Source organism: Malania oleifera, chromosome 7, assembly GCF_029873635.1.
Source record: "Malania oleifera isolate guangnan ecotype guangnan chromosome 7, ASM2987363v1, whole genome shotgun sequence".
NCBI lineage: Eukaryota > Viridiplantae > Streptophyta > Magnoliopsida > Santalales > Ximeniaceae > Malania > Malania oleifera.
In genome coordinates this window covers 62882443-62903797 of record NC_080423.1, presented here as the reverse complement: position 1 = coordinate 62903797, position 21355 = coordinate 62882443, and the positions used below count along the sequence as shown (strand labels likewise).

The window sequence follows — 21355 nt, the reverse complement described above, 5'->3', positions numbered from 1 at the left end:
AAAAGGCTTAGAATGTTACGTTTGGTGGTGACCTCATCAATCTCTATTTCATTGAGATTCCTAAAGAAACTGAAATGAAAGAGAGTCCCCATCCGAAGAAAGATTGAGATGATAGGTGCATGGTGAAGAGTGCAAACATTAAAAAGACAAGATACCATCAACTACCAGCAAACTCTCACCAACCCAAAATTCCTCCCAAAACAAAATCCTCTTGCCTCTACCCACTCCCAAATGGGTGTGAGAGGCAAAAAAAAAATCAATCAACCTGGAAAACAAACATCCAAGTGCTTGCATGAGAAAAAATGCAAGCTCCTCTAGTGTCCCACCCATTCTGATGGACCCCATACTTTCTATCACCTTTGTGCCACAGGAAATTACTTCAAAAAGAACCTCCACAGCCATTTTCCAATTAGATATATGTTTTTAGAAAACACATTGCCAAGGCCCAAATCCCCTTCTGATTTATCTCTTAATAGTCTCTCAACTAACCACGTGCTCTCTCTTATTCTGCACACAACCAAACCAAAGAAGGTCACACATCACCCACTCAAGAAACAAACGAGGCTCTTGGGAGCTCTAGAAAGAGATAATAAAATGAGCATGTCGAGAGGAAGGTGCTAATGAGAGTGACACAACCTCCAAGAGACAACATGCACCATCTTCCACCACTCCAACCTCCTGCGAACCCCCTCAAGCACAAGCTCCCAAAAGGTCACAAAATTAGGATTGCCTCCGAGGGGGAGACCAAGATAGAGAAGCAGCCAATCTTAAGTGACCAACTCAAAAAGAGCCTTGAACCTCTCTAACTCCATAACCCCATATTAATGACGGTCACTCCACTCTTAGACAAGTTTATCTTCACTCACAAAATCTTTTCAAAAAATTCTAACTTTTGGAGTATTGCAACATCGTCCTCAAGAAACAAAACAGCATCATTGGCAAACTAGAGATGCGTTATCTCCACCTCCTCCCTCTCAACTCATAAAATCTCTAATCACCCATCCACCCTGTGACAACCATACCCTTCAAGCCATGGTGAATTCAAACTATTTTCACAAATTTGCATGGTCCTTGCATTGCTTTTTTATCGAACGAGTTGGTACTAATGATATTCAGCATTAAATAAGTTATGTTAAATTATATTGGGAATTGCATTCAAAATTATTAGTGGTAGAAGGGATTTAGATGAGAGGAAACTAAGAAAACACATCTCAACAGAGTTGGGGCAGAAATAGAAAATAAAATGAATGAGGGGCATGCTGAAAGCAGGGGAGGCACCATCTAAACAGGTTGCAGCACCGCACGGCCCTTGCTGCTGCCCTGCCATGTCTCCAGCCTAGAAGGGGATCAAGGTTCGGACTGAAGGAAAGCCCCTCTTGTTAAGTTTTCCAAGAAACTGTCACTTTTGACATGTACTATAGGTTGGCATTCTGATTAACACATCAACCACAAACACAAACAAAGACGGGGAGAGTGGATCACCTTCTCTATACCCCTCAAAGCACCAAAAGAAGAAAGATTTACAAGAAACTAACACGTTGGACATGAAACCTCTCATCAACAAACGCCACCTCTCCCCTAATCCCTTCTCAAAAAAAATCTTGTCCGAAAATCCCAACTAACGCTATTATAAGCTTTTTCAAAATCCAATTTAAGAATGATCCCTTTTTCCTTTCTCCTCAAGGTATCCTCCACTAACTTACCGACAATCAAAATGACATTCACAATCCATCTACCCCCTACCACCTCCCCCCCAAAACCAACAAACTTTAAGCCTCAGAAGTAGTCATATTAAGCACTGCACACAGCCTATTATATAACACTTCAGCACTAATCTTAAATCATACTAGATATTAGACAAATAAGTCTATAATCTGCAATCTTGATAAAAATATTCTTCTTAGGCACAAAAGTGATAAAAGGTGCAGTTAATGTTATTTCTCAAAATCTCATTTCAATAAAATTCAATAACACGTTGAGTAAAGTACCCTTAATCAGTTTGGGTTGCAATAAGGATGCTCTAATTAGTAAGCACCTTCAAATAGATCAGAGGATTTTTTGGAACATTCAATTGGTTAGTAATTCCTCTAATTGGGAAATTGACCATCTTACACATTTTTACGGCAGCTTGTACAAATTTTCCATATCAGAACACTACTAAAGAACCCAAGTGAAGCCTGGGTAAAAATTGAATATTTACAGTTAGATCTTATCACAAAAACCTCACTCCCTTGGTTGCAACAAGCAACTTCCCCCTAAACCCGTCTGGGAATCAGCAGCCAGCCCAAAGATTGACTCTGCATGTGAGGCAACTCTTGGGAAGATTCTTAATTTCTTACCCTTCATAACCAGGAGAAAGAGCTGCCGTCTCGTCCCTATGTTTGGCCATGACTCCATCTAAATCCTTGATGGGCCGTGACTCCATCTAAAATCCAATGGAGGCACTAGACCTAGGCAAGAATATGTTTTACAAAAACATCATTTGAAAACAAGTTGCAGACCAATTAAGTGTGAATATTTGTTGAAAACACAAGATACATATATATATATATATATATATATATTTCATAAAGCAACTAAAAATGTTTTACTTTCAGTGACAAGCTCTTCACATTGGGCTGTACTTTACATACAACATTTTTCACACTTCCTAGTCTACATAAACAACTGCCATCCAAATAAATGCTTAGTATCTATATCATCTTCCTGCCAACTTGTAATACATGTCAAAATGACAGTCTCTTGGAGAACTTCACAAGTGGGACTCTCCTTCAGTTCAAACTTAAAATTGTTAAGGAATAGAGTGAGCAACCACAAGCTCAGCAGACATTCTTAATTCCCCCTCATTCAAATAAGGATTTCAGTACTTGACACATGATTTCTTATATGCATGCATGATCATAAGGTGCATGAACACTCTCTTTATTCTAGGCAATATGCATGAACACATTTTTTATTCTAAGTGATCTCTTGATATAAAGTTATCAACACAAAACATCCAAATTACATGAATTTCCACATTTATCTCAACATAGCAGTGCTGTCCCAACTAAGTGTGCATTTTATCTCAAACAAGTGCCAAATTCTAGCCTGGCCAACCACCGCTAATCCCTAGATGAATAACTGAAAGTTAAGAATACCTACCTTGATTTTCAGCTTCTTCAAACTTAGTTTAATCAATCTCTTTAACTAGGGTTTCACAGCAAGAGTTTGTGATATTTATGTGCTGTGACTGCTCCCAGGATTGGAATGGCTACTTGCTGCAAGCTGCCTGCCAAGTTTCTCCTTCTAGGCTAGAAACACGGCAGGACTGCAGCAGCTGGTGGCAACAAAGGTCTTGCAATGCTGCCATCTGTGCGCTAGGTGTCGGCTGCTGGCCTGTGAAGCTGCCAGGTGGCTGTTGCTCGTTTGTAGTGCTACCAGATGTCACACCTGGTTTCAGCATGCCCCCATTTGTTTTTTTTCTTTTTTTTTTTCCTCTCTTTTCCCACTATTTTTTCTATCCATCTTTTATCAATCAAATTTATTTTTTTCATTATAGAACAGAACATGGGATGTTTCAGAAAATTCCACCCCATCCTTTTTTTTTACTGATGATATTTTTGAAAAAAAAAATCCATACATTAAGTATTACACTTAGATCTAATGGGGAACGCAGGCACAGGTGGTGCATGGCTGTCATATTTCTCCCAATTAAAAAGGGATAATTAGTTACATTAGACATAAATACAAAAAAAAAAATCAATATAAATAAAATTAAGGATTGAAAAAGGTCATTTCATCCAGGAAAAGCCATCTTTTTCTCAACAATGTCTTTGTCATTTGATCCACTTTTCCCAGAATATTTGTTGCAGGGAGGGGATGCTCAATGTTGTTGACGTTTTAGCATGTCCCTCATAATTTCATTTCAACAAAGCCCCTCCTACTACAAATAAATGGAGTAGAATTTCAAATATCAGTTAACACAATTTAATTAATGAATAAAATGGTTAGTATGAACTTGTTTAAGGCAAAACAATGAAAAATACACTCATATAAATTTTTTAGTAATTTAAATTTACTGCAGCCTGAAGGGTATGGATATCACACAGGCTGTCTTTTGTTAGTAAGAGCTTCTTGTATTAGTATAATGCTGAATCTGTGTATCACAGCCTGTTGCACTGCTCCTGGACCGGTAACTTTTGGAACTTGGCTACTTCTATGACCAGGCAGCAATGGGTTCACTGGCTTACTGCCCAAAAAGTGAAAAAGTGTTATGGACCTAGAAGGTAGCCAATCTAGCAATGAAAGAAGGAAAGCTTTGTCCCTCATTCCCCCTGCCAGCTTTTGGTTTGTGCAGAGGAAAGAAATAAGAGAACTTTGAAGGATCAACTCTGCCCTTACATGTTAGTAAAGACCATTGAATTGCTATTGTAACAAGCTGGCAAACTGGGTTATTTATTATTGACTAATTCTAGATTTTTTTAACAGAGTATAGGTGATGTCCTCTCGCACTTCGTATTTGGATTGCATTCCCTCGGTGCCCTTTAATTAGTTTTTCTTTACTAAAAAAATGAAATAAAACAAAAGCAGTATCTGGGAGATTGAGCCAATGATCCAGGCCCATCTATTTCAAAAGGGTTAGAAGCTCAAAAAGGCTTTTAAAGATTGAGGGCCAAAATTAAAAAGATGACACTCAGCTTCAAGATGAAAAGTTTGATACACGAGAGGATTTTGCAAGAAAAACTAGGGGTTTAGGTTGAGAAGGATCTAACCGTAGTTGTCAAATCAATTTTCAAATTGTGAATTGAAATTCCAATTTTGGGAATCAAAAATGAGATCAAATCTTGACTTACATTCAGAATAAATTTCCAAAATCAAGTCTAAATGACATGCATATATTGATATATGAACAACAAGAAAATAAACTACATTTCAGTTTTGGCAATAAAAAATGTAATATTCCATGTGCATGCTTTCCCTAAGCAAATGACAAGTAAGGGGAAAAAAAAAAAAGAACTATGTGTTGTTTCAAGGAAGGAATAAAGAAAAAAACAATAAAAACTGAAACTTTTGGTTAGGAAAGCTTTAATTTTTTAGGGATATTCGCCTTTTGACCCTGAGCATAATTCCATCCTACTGGACATCTTGGCTGTACCTTCTTCTGTTGGTAGATAGTTAATTCATAAAGGCAGATTCTCCAATAGAAGATCCAAGCACCTCTAGATATAGGTGAGTTGGATTCCTCAGATGGAAAGGAAGAGGACGGTAACCCTCTCAAGAAGTGAGGAGGTGAAAAGGATTTCTTTTGAAGAATGAGCCGAATGATGTGATTTTTAAAGGATATGACGAGCTAGGGGCAGAAGACCAAGTTTAAATGGGTCAAAGATGGTGATTGTAATTCTAGTTTCTTTTATAGGCTGGCTAATGGGAAAATGAGAAAGAATTGTATAAGGGAGTTGGAAGTGGGAAGAGGAAAGGTTATTATTGACCCTTTGGATTGCCTCTGAGATCAGTGATTTATATTCTAACATGTAGTGTAAGGAGGATGTTTATAGACCAATGTTTGAGGGTCAGAGTGGAATCCCATTTTTCAAGATCAAATGAGTTGGTTGGAGAGACATTTTGATGACTAGGAAGTGAGAGGTGTCATTTTTGGCACAGAGAAGGATAAGGCATCGAGACTGGACAGATTTAATATGGCTTTCTTTCAAGATTGTTGGGATGTGATTAAGGAAGATTTGGTTAAAAACTTTACTGAATTTTATGGGAATGGGATTTTGAGCAAGAGTATTAATTCCACATTTCTTCAAAGCCTAAGAAGAGTAGACCTATCGGGATAGAGGACTTTAAACCTATTAATCTAGTTTCTAGTGTGTACAAGATTATTGCTAACGTATTAGCTAATAGGCTGAGTGCGGTGTTCAATAAGACCATTTCTAGAGCTCAATGTGTGTTCATGGGGCTACACAAATAGTAGATGCTATTGTTGTGGCTGATGAGGTGGTTGAGAATATTCGAAGGAGAAAGAAGAGGGGTTTTATTTTTAAATTGGATTTCAAGAAAGCCTATGATAGTTAATTGGAGCTATTTGTATAAAATCTTTATGAGAAAAGGTTTTGGTGGGAGATGGCATCGATGGATGAGGGGTTGTATGTCTAATGTGTATTTCTCAATAATAGAGAATAGTGAAACCAAGTCTTGGTTTAGTACCTCGAGGGGAATTAGACAAGGTGACCTACTTTCCCCCTTCTTCTTTTTTGTTTTAGTAGCTAATTTTTGAGTAGGATGGTGGATAGGATAGTGGATAGGGACCTGTTAAAGAATTGGCACTGGGAGAGAGGGTTGCCTTGAGGGGTATTAGACAAGGTGACCCACTTTCCCCCTTCTTTTTTTTGTCTTAGTAGCTAATGTTTGAGTTGGATGGTGGATAGGATAGTGGATAGGGGGCTGTCAAAGGGTTGGCAATGGGAGAGAGGGTTGCCTTGAGGGGTATTAGACAAGGTGACCCACTTTCTCCCTTCTTTTTTTGTCTTAGTAGCTAATGTTTGTGTAGGATGGTGTACAAGATAGTGGATAGGGAGCTGTTAAAGGGTTGGCAACACAAGAGAGGGAGTCCTGGTCTCTCACCTTCAGTTTGTTGATGACACTATTTTCTTTTTAGATGATCATATCTCTTCTTTCAAGAGTATTTCGGTTGTACTCTCCATGTTTTTTGAGAGGGTGTATGGGCTTAAGATTAATGTGGAGAACAGTGGTTTAGCAACTATTAATGTGTTTGATGAGCATGCAAGGGAGCGGTCTTCTAATATGTGGTGTGGTTCATTGGATTGACCTTGAACTTATTTAGGGGTTCCTTTAGAGAGGGTAATCCCAGATCTATGTATTTTTTGAAATCCGATAGTGGAAAGGGAGGTGAGGCGTTTAAATAGTTGGAAGGGGACTCTTTTCTTTCTTGTGGGTACAAGCACTCTTATTTAGTATTGTCTATTTAGTATCCCCTTATATTACTCGTCAATTTTTAAGATTCCTATGGGGATTGCAAAAACAATTGAGAAGATCTTAAGAGATTTCTTGGGGTTTGGAGTTAGAGGTCATAAGTATCATTTAGTGAGTTGGCAACTTGGCATGTGATGTGCAAGTCCAAATTGGAGGGCAACTTGGGTCTTGGAAAGTTTTTTTTTTTTTTTTTTTTTTTGGATAATAAAAGAAAGTATATTTGATAAGGAAAAGGAAGGTACAATGTGTGAGGACAAAAAGTTCACCAAAAAAATAGAAAAAATAAATAATAAAAAAAAAAAACCCGAAGATCACACCATGAAACTAGATAAATTAACCAAGAAAAACCCTTTTCAAACCCTTCCATTGTAATTTACCAAACTCTTCAAACTTGCTAATTCCCTTTGACCCTTCAATTTATGAATTTTTCCATCATCCAATCAAATCTCATTTCCTCCAATATCACTCAACTTTAAATCCACTTAACCAAAAGATCTTGAGCTTCTAAATCCTCCTTGGGAATTTCTTCCACATAAGTAGGCATTATTATATCCCTACGCTGTGAATTGTTGACTAAACCATCATTTTCAAAAATACTCTCCCTCCAACTACATGAATCCTTTTCCGCCAATTAATCCAATCATGGACAATTTCCTTTGACAAATTCAAGGCTATTAAATCCTTACTCACTATCCCATTCTAAGTTATTTTAGGTCTACCCCTACCCCTTCTACTGCTCCTCACAGTAACTAGCCCACTCTTCCTCACTCGTGCACTATATGGCCTACATTGCAAGTGCCCAAACCATATGAGTCGTCCCTCTCATGTTATCTTCTGCAAGAGTTACGCCTCATTTATCACGAATATGTTCATTCCTTAATTCATCTTTAACGTTATACCACTCATCCATATTAACATTCTCATCAAACACTAGAATTTTCTCTCTTCTTATCAAACATCTTCCTCATCTTAACGCCCATACGAACTAACTTCCAATGAGCATACACTTTACTACCCTCAAAACCAACAAAATTCGGACACATGATGTCATCAATATCCCCAATAATTGCTCCTAGATTTTTACATCTTGCCTCCTTGTTTTTTGAACACTCTTCCAGCCTTGTTACATTTTTAATGCCATAGTCTAATTCTAGCTCTGAACTATTAATAGTCTGTGTATGTACCAGAGTTTGATCAACCTGACTTGAAGTTTGGAGTGATGGACTCTGAACGTGAAGTTTAACATCTTCCTTCCTTTGCTCATTTTCTGAGCACTAAGGACTGAAATCTGGTCCTTACCGTTCTTGAAAATCTAGTTCATTCAACATGTTTTTCAACCAAACAAGTTCACATGTAGTGTGCGCCATAGCCCTATACTCTAACTTAGCACTTAATCTAGCCACCATAGTTTGGTTCTTAACTTTCCAAGACACCAAATTACCACCAACAATACCCAATTGTGGATCTTCAGTCGAAAGGTGACTCGGCCAAATCTCCATCTGTATATCTCTGAATATGAGTGTGCCCTCAATCTCGATATAAGAGACCTCTCCCAAGTGCACCTTTGAGATATCTCAAAATGCAAATTATTGTATCTTAGTGACTTGTTCTCGGGGAATTGAGAAACTAACTCACAACACTTGTTGCGAAGGATATATCTGGTCGAGTGAATGTGAGATAATTAAACTTTCCAACAAGTCTCTGGTACGGTGGTACCGATCTGGGTTAGGCAACAAATGACCCATATACAGCACTAACTTGCTACTGGGATCCACAGGTGTATCAATAGGTTTGGATCCCAACAACCCTGTCTCATCTAAAAGATCAAGAACATACTTTCTCCATGACATGAAATATAGTTCCCATACGAGATATATACTTCTACACCAAAGAAGTACTTTAATGGTCCCAAGTCCTTGGTCTAAAACTTACTCTATAGGAAAAGCTTTAGGTCCTGGATGCCTCGATCATCATTACCAGTGATCACAATGTCATCCACATACACAATAAGCAAAATCCTACCAAATGTAGTATGACGATAAAATATAGAGTGATCTACTACACACCGACGTAGGCCAAACTCAAGTACTACAGCACTAAAATGGTCAAACCATGCTCTTGGAGATTGTTTTAATCCATATAATGATTTCTTAACCTGACATACTAAGCCTAACTCCCCCCAAGCAACAAATCCAGGTGGTTGCTCCATATATACCTCCTCATGAATATCACCATGTGGGAAAGCATTCTTCACATCTAACTTATGTCGAGGCCAATGACAAGTGGTGGCTAAAAATATGAACAAATATACTGAGGCAAGTTTCGCAACCAGAGGGAATGTGTCTAAATAATCCAAACCATACACCTAAGTATTACCCCTTAGCAACAAGGCGGACCTTCAAATGAGCCACAAAACCATCAAGATTGACTTTCACACTGTACACACAGCAACAACCAACCACAGACCTATCAAGAGAAAAAGATACCAAATCCTAAGTATCATTATCATGTAGTGCACGCATCTCTTCAACCATTTCCATCCTCCACCCAAACTAGGATAGAGTTCCAGAAATAGATTTTGGAAGAGCAAAAAAAGACAGAGTACTAACACAACAATAACAACATGGTGACAAGAAATCATAACAAACAAAATTCGACATCGGATGTTGGGTACAAGTGCATTTACCTTTCCGAATAGCTATAGGAAGATTGGCATCATGGGAAATAAGATCATCCGATGAGAACTAGAGGCATAGTAGGAAAAGCTGGAGGAGGCACTCCCCCCTTGAGTCGATGTGTGTATACTTGCAAATTGGGATGATCCAAACAACGAGAAGGACTCAAACTAGATGTAGGAGGATTGGGAGTTAATAGGTTTGGATCTAGAAGGCAAGGCAAAGGAAGGGACTCATCAAGGTCAACAAAATTCAAGGAATCATAGTATGGTGTAGACTCAAAAAAGGTGACATCAATAGAGACAAAGAATCTATATAAAGTAGGACTATAACATCGATATCCCTTTTGAGTATAGGAATAGCCCAAAAAAATACATTTGATAGCACGAGGATCCAATTTATCCAAACCTGGAGTTAAATGATGCACAAAGGATACATCCGAATATATGAGGAAGGGAGAACAAAGAAGCCTTAGGGAAGATAATTGAATATGATATTTTACCATCAAGGACAGAGGATGGCATTTTATTGATGAGGGAGCAAGCTGTGAGCATAGCATCATGGTCTTAAATTTCCACGAAACTGTCAAAATTTCTGATTTCTATCAACCTCGAAATCGAAATGGCGGTTGATTTCCGTCTTGCATAATTTCCGTCGAAATCTCAACAAATCATCCGAAATTTATCGAAACCTCAAGAGTGAAGTGAAATTTTTCTTTTAATTTATTTTATTTATTTTATTGAAACAAAAGGTTATCACAAGTGCTTTTGAAATTATATGAAAAAATAAACTTATAGTAATATTTTATTTAACCATTCATGTCTAAATTATCAATATTTGTATAATAAATAATATTTAAATGACTTATGAATTTCATTTGCATTAACTGAATATGTTTAATGTACATTATCTTACAAACATGTTTGATACACATACTATTTTACAACTTTTCCACCTCATACAAAACATAGATGTATTTAATTTGTAATACATTAGTCTTAAAACTTATATTTTTATGTTTGTTAACCATTTCTCAAGTTTCACAAAGAATTCCATGCTTTACTACTAGTTTCCGTTATTTTTTCAAATCGAAATCGAAATCGACATCGAAATCGAAATTTCTGTACTTTTGGAGCTTCGAAATTTGAGTCAAAATCGAAATTTAAGACCTTGCATTAGCATAACTACAAAAAACTTTCAGGACATTCATTTGATACAATAGGTTACGAATGACTTCAAGAATGTCTGTTTTTGTTGTGGAGTGTGAAGTAATAGATGTATCATACAAGAATTAGTCATATAGGTACTGAAGTGGGTACTGAAGTACTCCTTGGCATTATCACTACGAAGGATCCTGACGAGCATATCAAATTGAGTCTTCATTTGAGAACAAAAGGCACAAAAGATATTAAAACAATTCGGAACAATCTTTCACTAAATAAACCCAAGTCATCCTAGAGTATTCATCAACAAATGTAGCAAAGTATTGAAACCCCAACTTTGATGTAACACAACTAGGACCCCCAATCACAGTAGTTAAAAGCGCGCGCAAGGCGCAGTGAAGGGAAGAGGCTTGCGCCTCAAACCAGGTGAGGCGAGGCAACCTGCAAGAGGCGATGCTAGGCGAGACGAGGAGCACTGAGGCAACAGGCGCAGTGAGTCGCGCCTTGTGAATTTTTAGTCATTTAAAGGAGAGAAATAGCCACAAACCCGTAGCCCTCATTCAACTCGAACGAACATAGCCCTAGCCCCTCTCGGCCCTTCGAAGCCCTTTGTGAGTTCATCTTGCTCATTCGAACCAACAGGAGCCTTCGCGATCCTTCGAACCAACAACATGAGCTTGTCTGCGAGCCTTCGAACCAGCCAGAAGCCTTCGCGACTTCATCTTCAAGCTTCGAACCAGGATCGTGAGTTTGTCTTCGACATTTTGAAGAAGCACGACCCTTCGTGACTTCGTTTCAAACCAGCAGGAGCCCTCACGAGTTCTTCTTCTTCTTCTACTTCTTCTTCTTCTTCTTCTTCCTGCTGCCTGCTTGTTGCGTGCTACGTGCTGCTGACTGCTGCCTGCTGCCTGCTGCTTCTCTTCTTCTTCTTCTTCTTATTCTTCTTCCTGCTGCTTGCTTGTGCGTGCTGCTGCCTGCTGCTTCTCTTTTTCTTCTTTATATGTAAGCTTATAAATTAAATATTTTCAAGCTTATAAATTATAACTAATACATAATATTTATTTATTTTACTCAAATTTAGCTACTGTTTTTTAATTTGTAATATTTAGTTTAATTAATGTAAGTTTATAAATTATAACTAATACATAATATTTATTCTTTTTATTGAAATTTGGTTACTTTTTTTCTTCTTCTTTATATGTAATTACTAATTAAATATTTAGTTTAATTAATGCAAGTTTATAAATTATAACTAATACATAATATTTACTTTTTTTACTGAAATTTAGCTACTATTTTTTAATTTGTAATATTTAGTTTAATTGATGTGAGTTTATAAATTATAACTAATCCATAAAATTTATTCTTTTTATTGAAATTTAGCTACTATTTTTTGATTTGTACTCTTTTCTTTTGATGTTGAACTATGTTGAATTGTTGATGCTTTTGGGCTTCGTACGGGCAATTTTATTAAATTTTCAATTTTGTAATTGAATGTTTTGGCATTTTAAATTCTAATATTACTAGATATTTATATGTTCATATATCAATTACCCCAAATAGACATTTTACACCATTTTAATAATTGTGTGCCTCACCTTCATGAGGCGCACGCCTTCGCCTCGCGCCTCGACTTCAAAGACCCTTTGCGCCTCGGCTCGCCTCGCGCCTCTAACTACTCTGCCCCCAATATTGGAATGGACTAGCATGAAAGGACCAACCACCCGTTTGTCGACTTGGGAAGCAAAGGGAACACAATGATGTTTGCCCAATCGAGAAGATTCACACTCAAGATTAAACAGAGAATTCAGTGAAGGAACTGGCTGTTTCAACTTGTCCAAGGACAGATGACTAAGGCGGCAATGGATTTGAAGTGGTGTAGCTATGACTATGCAGGCAATGAGTGGAGAAGGCGGCTTAAAGCAATAAAGTCCACAAGCCTCACGTCCTATGCCAATTGTCTTTCTCGTCTTCAGATCCTGAATAACCGCAAAATCAAGAAAGAATGTGACAGAACAATTTAGTGACTTCGTAAGCTTACTAACTGACATGAGATTGAAAGGAGATTTAGGAATGTATAAAGCATAAGAAAGAGAGATGGAAGGAATAGGATTTACTATTCCTACCCCCTTAATAGCAATAGTGGACCCATTAGCAACGGTAACTTGACGTCAATCTTTAGGATATTGGAGGTCAGAAAAGAAGTCGGTTGCACTTGTTATATGGTCAATGGTAGAAAAATTGATAACCCAAGGACTAGTGATTAATGGAGTGTACAATGTATTTTGTTTTATTAATTAATTTATCACACAAGAATAATGAAAAAAGTAAAAAAAAAAAAAAAAAAAAACACAGACACACACACACACACAAACGTAATTTATCCACTGGGGTGTAAAACAAATGTAAATTTCTTGCCCTTCCCAAACAACTTAGTTGAACTAAAGGATCCAAAATACACTAAAGCTCTTTCTAAGAAGCATTAAAGTTAAAACATGCAAATATACTATTATGCATAAGGTTGTGTGTGCTTGAAAAAAATTCACAACTGTCACACCCACTTCCCATTATGTAACACCTGCTACTCCTACTTCGCACTACAACCATTACCATTACATTATGCAACCTGCTACCACGACTTAAAACCATGCTCTCACATGCTTTTATGCTCATCATCCATCTCTTCAAGCTGTTCATACAAAGAAGAAGAATCCTCCAGATCAGAAACATCATAATTCTTCCCTAGAACAATATTCTAGCTTTCAAGATCCTCAGAGCGCTAACTAAATTTTAAAAATATCTTGTGAATATGGATAGTAAAAACAGCACTACCAGAGCGATGAATCTGGAAATCAGAATCTTTTTACCTAGCTGTCTCAATCGAAGAACTTCCCCAACAAATGCTGTTCGGAGTGCCAATCTCAAGTTGCTCCAAAATTCTGGTATTGCTTGTCACACCTAATACCCCCCACTAGCCCTAATCACACCTTTAGAGCCTACCACCTCTGCAACCTTTGTTGCAGCGTTGCAACAGAGACTTATTCTTTACAAGCCTAGCAGGGTGCTGATCATTCATATTATCTTAAATCTGACCCATAGGCCTCGACAATTCAAGCTGGATCAAATTGGACAGTCAGGTTTTCTGATTCGAAGGCCTGTCATCCATCTTCTTTTTGACCCACTTACTTTCAGTAAGAGTGTTGACTACTAATAGGCCTAAAAGTTGTGACCACCAGTGTCCCAAAATTATTGGACTTGGCGTGTTCAAAATGTAACACTTGATTGTGGTTATTATTCTGCTGAGACGTAAACCTGAGTTTAAGCTCAAAAGGAGGCAACTTTCCTCTATGGCAAGCATATCCCTTGATCTTGAAACACTGATTGGCAGGAAAATCTCATGGAATCAATGGAGAACTCCTCAAAATATTAGGGAAATTACCATACTATTTTGTTGATTACCAGAAGTGGATATACTCAGGAAGACAGTAACCTCCCTCCATTTTTCCTTTTGACAATGGAAGAACCATCTAATCTTGCGATATTCAACAACCCACAATGCCACAAGCCAAGCTTGTCTAGGACATTATGCTTCTCTATGACCGCTTGTCTTGTGTACATGAGGCAAGTAACCATCATGTAAATAGCATTGTAATTTTTATTCTTTCAAAAGGATAATGCCTTAGTGTAGAAAGGGAGCATGGCTCCTCAGTCATTTTAATGTTTCCTATTGCCAGAACTGGAATAAAATTTCTTTGGGGAGGGTGAGTGTCATCAGTCATTGCAAAACTCACTAGCTTTTCTGAACATGTTTAGTCTACTTGCCTCCCTCACTAAATGTGCGTTGCCTACGGAGGTGTGAACAATGAATTTGCATTGCTTTACAATTTATCACATGAGTCTTGTCTGCTTTCATGTTTGTTTACTACTTCTGCTTAACTTTGCATTTGATGGTTGAGAATTTGTCCTTGTGGTGAAACCATGGTATACTTTCAGCTGGCTAGTCAAACAAGAGTGCTATAACTAGTCGTGCATGGCCCTTCACAAGGTGTAAGGGTCTCGGCCTTGACACACGGTCAGGAAGGAAAAATCCTCTCCTCCCTGTTGTTTCCTCTTCTCACCATTCTCCACCCCCATTAAAACCTGAAGAAAAGCCCACCAACCATAAACTTCTCTCCTATCTACTACCACTGCCTCCCTATTTTTTTCCAAACATAGTTATCATCCCCAATTCTTAATACCAACCTCAATAGTAAAAACAGATCCTCAGCCACAAGGATTCTATCCAAGGGTTATTCCCCTCCACACAAGGTCCAGACCACACACAAGGTCCGGACCAAAAAAGTTTCTCAGTGAAAAGGACAATTAAACTCTTTATCAACCTGCAAAGGAAAAGTTGTTTTGTCTCCCAACAGACTCAGATATGCACATTGGAACATTATCTAATCAATCAATATTAAAAACCCCTCTATCTGCCTTAGATGATGTTTAAACCCCATGGTTGACTCAATTCAAGCAAGCAAGACTCGCTAGAAACTATTCAGGGTAGATAGAGAGCAAGCTATCTCTTCACTATCAATCCCTAAATTATTAAAACCCAAAAATTGTAATAAAATGAGTCAACTCAATAGGAAACTAGTCAACTCATTGTGTTCAAAATTGAAGAAGGAATGAAGTTGTGGGTCAACCCACCCAAAAATGAGTTTGACTCGGGAGTCATGAGGCTTCGCAATGCCTTGCAAATGTTAAGTCAATCAACCTATAACAGACTATACTATAATGAACATTAAAAGACACTTGAACAATGGTTGATTTCAAGTTAAATTTCAACATTTAATAGGAAAAAGGGAAAAAATCAAATAAAGACTCCCATGTGAACAAGAAGTAAAACAACTTTCAAAGATAATACCAAAAACAACAGCAAGATGCTCCATTAAAGCACGACAGAAAAAAGGAATACCAACCCAGTATTCTTATTCTCACGCAGCCACTCAAACTTGCTGGGACCTTCTCTTCCTCCAAAGTACTCCCCAACTCCCTTGATGATACTTCCTTCAACAGAATCTCCAATAATTCTAACATTCTGGACTGATGGAGGAGCTGCAACAAGAAAACAATCATTATTCACATTAACAACCACTTAGCAAATTTTGATGAAAAGAACAAGGGATCGGGGGGGAGAGCAAAACAGGCAATATAAGCAGCATTATTAAAACAAAACCATAATAATACAGAGCTCTGCAACATTATAAACCAAAAGGACTAAATTGGAAATAAATTAATGACCAGAAAAATCAGCCACTTCAGCTGTGTCTGGAACATGGATTTTGGGTCTAAGATTTGGATTTGTGTGGATTTGGACAAAACTAAATACAATTTTGCATTACATTTTGTCCAAATCCATACAAATCCAAATCCAAGGGCTCTGCCCAACACAAGGCTGGCGTCTTTCGCATGAGATACAACTACAACTCCAAAACTCCATCACATTCATGAGGTGATGAGGTTCAAAAAACCAGTTGTGGCTCTTTTCTAGTTCAAGGATTCTGACTGGTCTTGAACTGATTGAGAGAAAACAAGTAAAGAACTGTCAAGAAATCATTATACATGCTGCAGTAATGTTATGGACTTGGTAGTTTGAACATAAGCGTTTCTGTAAATGCCAGATCTAACAAATGTTCAACAAAAAGTTTGAAATCAATATCTTCACAAACTCCTCGTCAGCATCCAAAAAAAAGTTCCAAATCAAGAAACATACAAATCCTGCCATGTCAAAAGCAAAGAATGCATGTCACACCATTACGCTGAACCTCAAAACAGCAGACAGTGCTCATGTCAATTTCAAAGTTCTAATACAATCAACCACAATCAAAACAGTTGGCCAGAAATTTGAGGTAAAAAGGTAATATGCATTCCCTTACTTGATGAGAATAATTAAGTAAAGACAGTGGGAGTGCCTTAAGACAGGATAAAATTTTCTATGGCAAGCTTGTGTTGTTTATATCTCCAAGATATCATAAGAAACGTGTGATGAATAACATGAGTTGTTTCTCAAAAGCTATATGTTAAAGCTTGACATACACTGTTGGCACACAACCTATTCTAACATGGTAAGAGCTGGTTACTTGGAGGTGCCGGGTTCTAGTCTTGTTGCTCACGTTTATTGTATGGACCATGTGGTGTAAAAAATAACTGTATTCCCTGTCATGGGTATTTAGTGTTTGTTTATCTCTCCATGTGCTGTTAGGCTGCACAAGCTAACAGCTTAAGCTTTTAGGTAAAGCGGTATTCAAAGAGTATTTACATCTGGAAGCCAGCTGTCATCTTTATTTAAAAAACAAAAGCAAAAACAAAACAAAACAAAACAAAAAAAACTGCATATATATGCAAAAAATAAATAGACACAAAAGCGAGACATATCAAATAGAAAATACTTCAACAATCGATAAAACAAATATATAATAATAATATATTCATATATATATAGAAGTTCTATCCATATCACACCTGCTTTTACAACGTCTGTATATTTGTAATGGGGTTCCCCTTTGGAACCTTCTTCTGTGACCGGTGTATACATGAAAACCAAGCGTGAATCAACATCATCTATTGTCAATTGATACTCTTCATCTTCTGCTCCAGCTATAACCACAGGGTTGCTGTTCCATCTTCGCCTCAACCAACTAGACAATATGAACATTGAAGTTCCATTATTTTGATTTCCTTATACAGACAAAAGAAGTGTACCATGTTTTACTAAAATATTTGTTGTAGGTAATATTCTCCAAGCATTTAAACAAACTTTCCCACCTAAACAGAAGTGCAGTGTTTATTTCACATACAGTTTATGGTAATTGACATGTTATCCTACAATTTTAAGTAGCAATCTCACCTAGCAACACCCTTCCCTGGAGTCCCACCACACCAAGCAATTTCAGCATAGCCCTTTATAATATTCCCCTCCACTAGTTCCCCACGCACATCAAGGTTCACAACCTTTGGGCATCCAGTACCTTCACAAGACAAGTAAGAATTCAAACAGACATGAGAAAGCTTTTCAAATGAAATGCAGACAACTATCAATATTCTATTTAGACATAATAAACTATGGAATTCCTGGTAATAGAAAATAGAAAGTGGTATTACTAAATACAATCAGAGTAGAAGAGATAGACAGCAGCATTATATATCATCTTCCATTCCTTTAATATGTTTCAGTCAAGGACAAAACATAGCGAAATTATACCATTGCAATAATATCACAAACATATTAAGTTGATCAAAATTGAGAAGGATGGAGAAAGAAGAAGAAAAACAGAGCAAGTCAAACAGAGTATTGTAGAATACTAGAACTGAGCAACACAGATTTCTTTTTGCCACCCAGCTTAATAAGGGATATAACTGTATTCAGATCATAAAACATGTTTCTAGGAAAAGCTTGGCCCTCATTTTTTTCACCCTTTCTCTTCCCTTCATAAAACCATTCTAAGCCAAATCACTCCACCAGATAGTGAAGTGTATGGTCTTTGTTGCACATGACCTACAGATATTGACCAAATAACAATCATTTCTATAACAGACAAATAATTCATTAAATAAGAAGAAAAAAAAAAGCATAGAGGACAGATAGAAAACCTTCATTTAAAAGTAAAATTAATCTACAGATATTGACCAAGTATCTATCATAATTATAGCAGACAAATAATTCATTAAATAAGAAGGAAAAAGCATAGAGAGTAAAATCAATTACAATAATCTAACAAGAAATAATGCATCAAGCCCAGCCCCCAAATAAAAAACAATGAATGCTTCACCAACCATCTAGCAGCATAAATGAACTCCAGTCCAAGAGAATGTGAAACATCTCGGAAGCAACATCTTGCCTCAGATGTTCACGACACAAGGAAACCAAATAACCTGCTATCATCCATGATTCATCTAATTAACCATCAAAGAGCCACCACCAACAATAATGCCTCAAGGCCCATGCCATGGGCCCCAAGCAAAAGTTAGGAAGGAGCTAGTTCATGGAGAACAAGGAAGAGGAATTTTAACAATTAAGATTATCCGGATACATTTTCATTGAATTAACAATTTTGATAATAAGAGTTGTTGCAACAATATAAAATTTTATTTAGTTCTTTATCTTAGGAGATTTACTCGGGATTAGCAAAAGCTCGAATTTGATGCAATTGTGGGCTTATGTCCAACCTATAGGTCTAATCTTTGAGGCTCTTTGTTTAGTTTATTTGCTTCTATAAAAACAGGGTTATGGATTTATCACATCCTTGAATGATTTAAAAAGAATTGGAACCATAATTGAGCCCTCTTCTTTGGGTTTTTTAAATTTTATTTTCTTCCTTTAATGTTTTAGACAAGAGAAAATTTTACTAGAGACCAAAACAAGGTACGATAATAGGAGAACAAGGTGTCCTTCAAAAAACAAAGAACAACTGAAGAGATTACAAAAGAGCTGCCTTCCAATCCATTTGAAGGTTGGACAGCAAAAAAACCCCCAAAAAATCAAAACGAATAGGCCCAAAAGGAAGCCAAGTATACAACCATATCCCATAACAAAAGCAGAAATTGTGCGAACCCTTGAGGTTCTCACATTCATCTCAATCCAAAGGGTCCATAAGGTGGTGAAGACAGTGCCACGCTGTAAACACAACTTCTCAATTGTCTCACAAGCATGAAATCTGCCACATTCCAAGGCACCACTCAAGCTTCTCTGAAACAAGAGAAAAGAGCATTCTAAAGGTAAGTTGCCACCTGACAATGGAGGAAAGGTGAGCATTTGTTTCACTGGACTTGCGATCATGTTGTCTGTAACAAGTCATGTGCTATTTAGAGACAGTCTAGATGAAGGTCTGAACTTTCAAAGGAGTCTTTGCCATCCAATGATGTGGCTCCGAGGGAAGAAAAATGGGACAAGGGATTCAAAGAAGCATAGCGATCCACCCAGAAAAAGGCGGTATGCTTATCAACCTCTCTTTCATTGAGACACTTCAGAATATGGAAAACCCATGAAAGACAGCCCCCTTCATACAAAAAGAAAGCTTAAACAAACGAACCACCAACCGCTACAAAGAATTCTCACCCACCCAAACATCCTCCCAAAATTGAAACATGTTACTCTCTGTTGTTTTACTTTCTTCTCTTGTTCCTCATCTTTTCCTTCTTGCCTACTGGTGCCACATCAATTTGGTATTAAAGCCTCTTCCACGAACCCTGTTACCATTACCGAATGCCACGACATTACACCCTGTCCATAACCACTTTCATTCCAAACCAGCCCATGCTAAATCCCACAACAAAAATACCTAAATTCTCAATATCAAAAACAGAATGTCAAAGGGCTAATCTCCAAATCCACCCTTCAAGAAAGCCATCAAAACCCAGTTCTTATTCAAACCCTAACATCACAAGAGAACCTTTATCTCTCCATTTATACCCTACCCAAAAACAAATTTCCAAATAAAAACATTTGAACAAGAGACAGGAACCAGAAGAGAAAAATGCTTGCTTCCTCAAGCCGCATTAAGACTAACAAGCAACCTTATGTGAGGCCTCAAGGTTTGCAAAATGAAGAAAATTGTCCGACACAAATCACAAGTCAATTGTATGCCTCACTGCCAAAAAACTTGTAGCATTCATCCTAGTTCCAATTATCTAGATTTCTGCTTGATAAATGAATCCATGGAGTGAGAATGCACCGCGATGTAGGCCATGGCAGAGACAGGGTGTCAGGCAGCATGGAAAAGATTGCGAAGCAATTTATGTTGAGATCATGAACCCAACAAATTTGAGTTAAAACTCGTAGAAAACCCAGTCAAACACTAAAGCCATGGTGACTGAAGTTGAAATGAGGAACCCTGCCAATACAATTCGTCTCACCAGATCAAATCTGTTCCACTACCACTTGACTGAGCAAGTGCCCAATGCAAATCAAATATAATTCAACACTAAATAAAATTAAAACATAAGGGCCTTTTATCAACTTAAGGAAGCAAGAAAATATTTTTTAATTTAAAAAAAAAAAAAGATTATTAGGAAGAGGAACAAGAAATTACAACCTAAACAAGAACAGGAAGTCCAAAAAACAACTAACAAGAATTAACCAAGAAAACCACTCTTTAAACCGTTTCCATCATAGTTCACTGATCACTTTAAATTAGCTAGTTCTCTCATGTCCTTCTTCACTTACTTTTAACACCATCAAGACAAACTTCCTTTCCCCTAGGATTAGACAATCATAAACACGTCTTACCCATCAGTTGTTGTCCTTCTAACTGCTTCCAGGAATCTTCTCCACAAGGTTAGACAGAATTCCATCCTTACACTGTTACTTAATATCGAACCACTGTCCTAAAAATAGGAATCCCCTCCAAACTCTCCATCAGAGACACAGGTGCATATGATAAGTCCCCAAGTAAATTATAAGGGTCAGGATCATATCCATATTGTTCCTGAGTTTCATACAAAAGCAACCACCCATCACAATCAAACTCACTAAAAACTGCACTGTCATTATCCAATATA

At 37.4% G+C, this 21355-nt stretch overlaps 1 protein-coding gene across 3 annotated transcripts in view; it reads right to left on the bottom strand.

Annotated features, from left to right (window-relative positions):
• LOC131160052 (187-kDa microtubule-associated protein AIR9) overlaps positions 1-21355 on the bottom strand; it is a 135197-nt gene that overhangs the window by 88852 nt on the left and 24990 nt on the right. For all 3 annotated transcript variants that reach the window (XM_058115356.1, XM_058115359.1, XM_058115360.1), the window contains exons 13-15: positions 17706-17826; positions 17321-17496; positions 15778-15913 (exon numbers count right to left, since the gene is read on the bottom strand). In XM_058115356.1, the coding sequence (XP_057971339.1) occupies positions 15778-15913; positions 17321-17496; positions 17706-17826 (433 nt within the window). The remainder of the gene's footprint in view (positions 1-15777; positions 15914-17320; positions 17497-17705; positions 17827-21355) is intronic.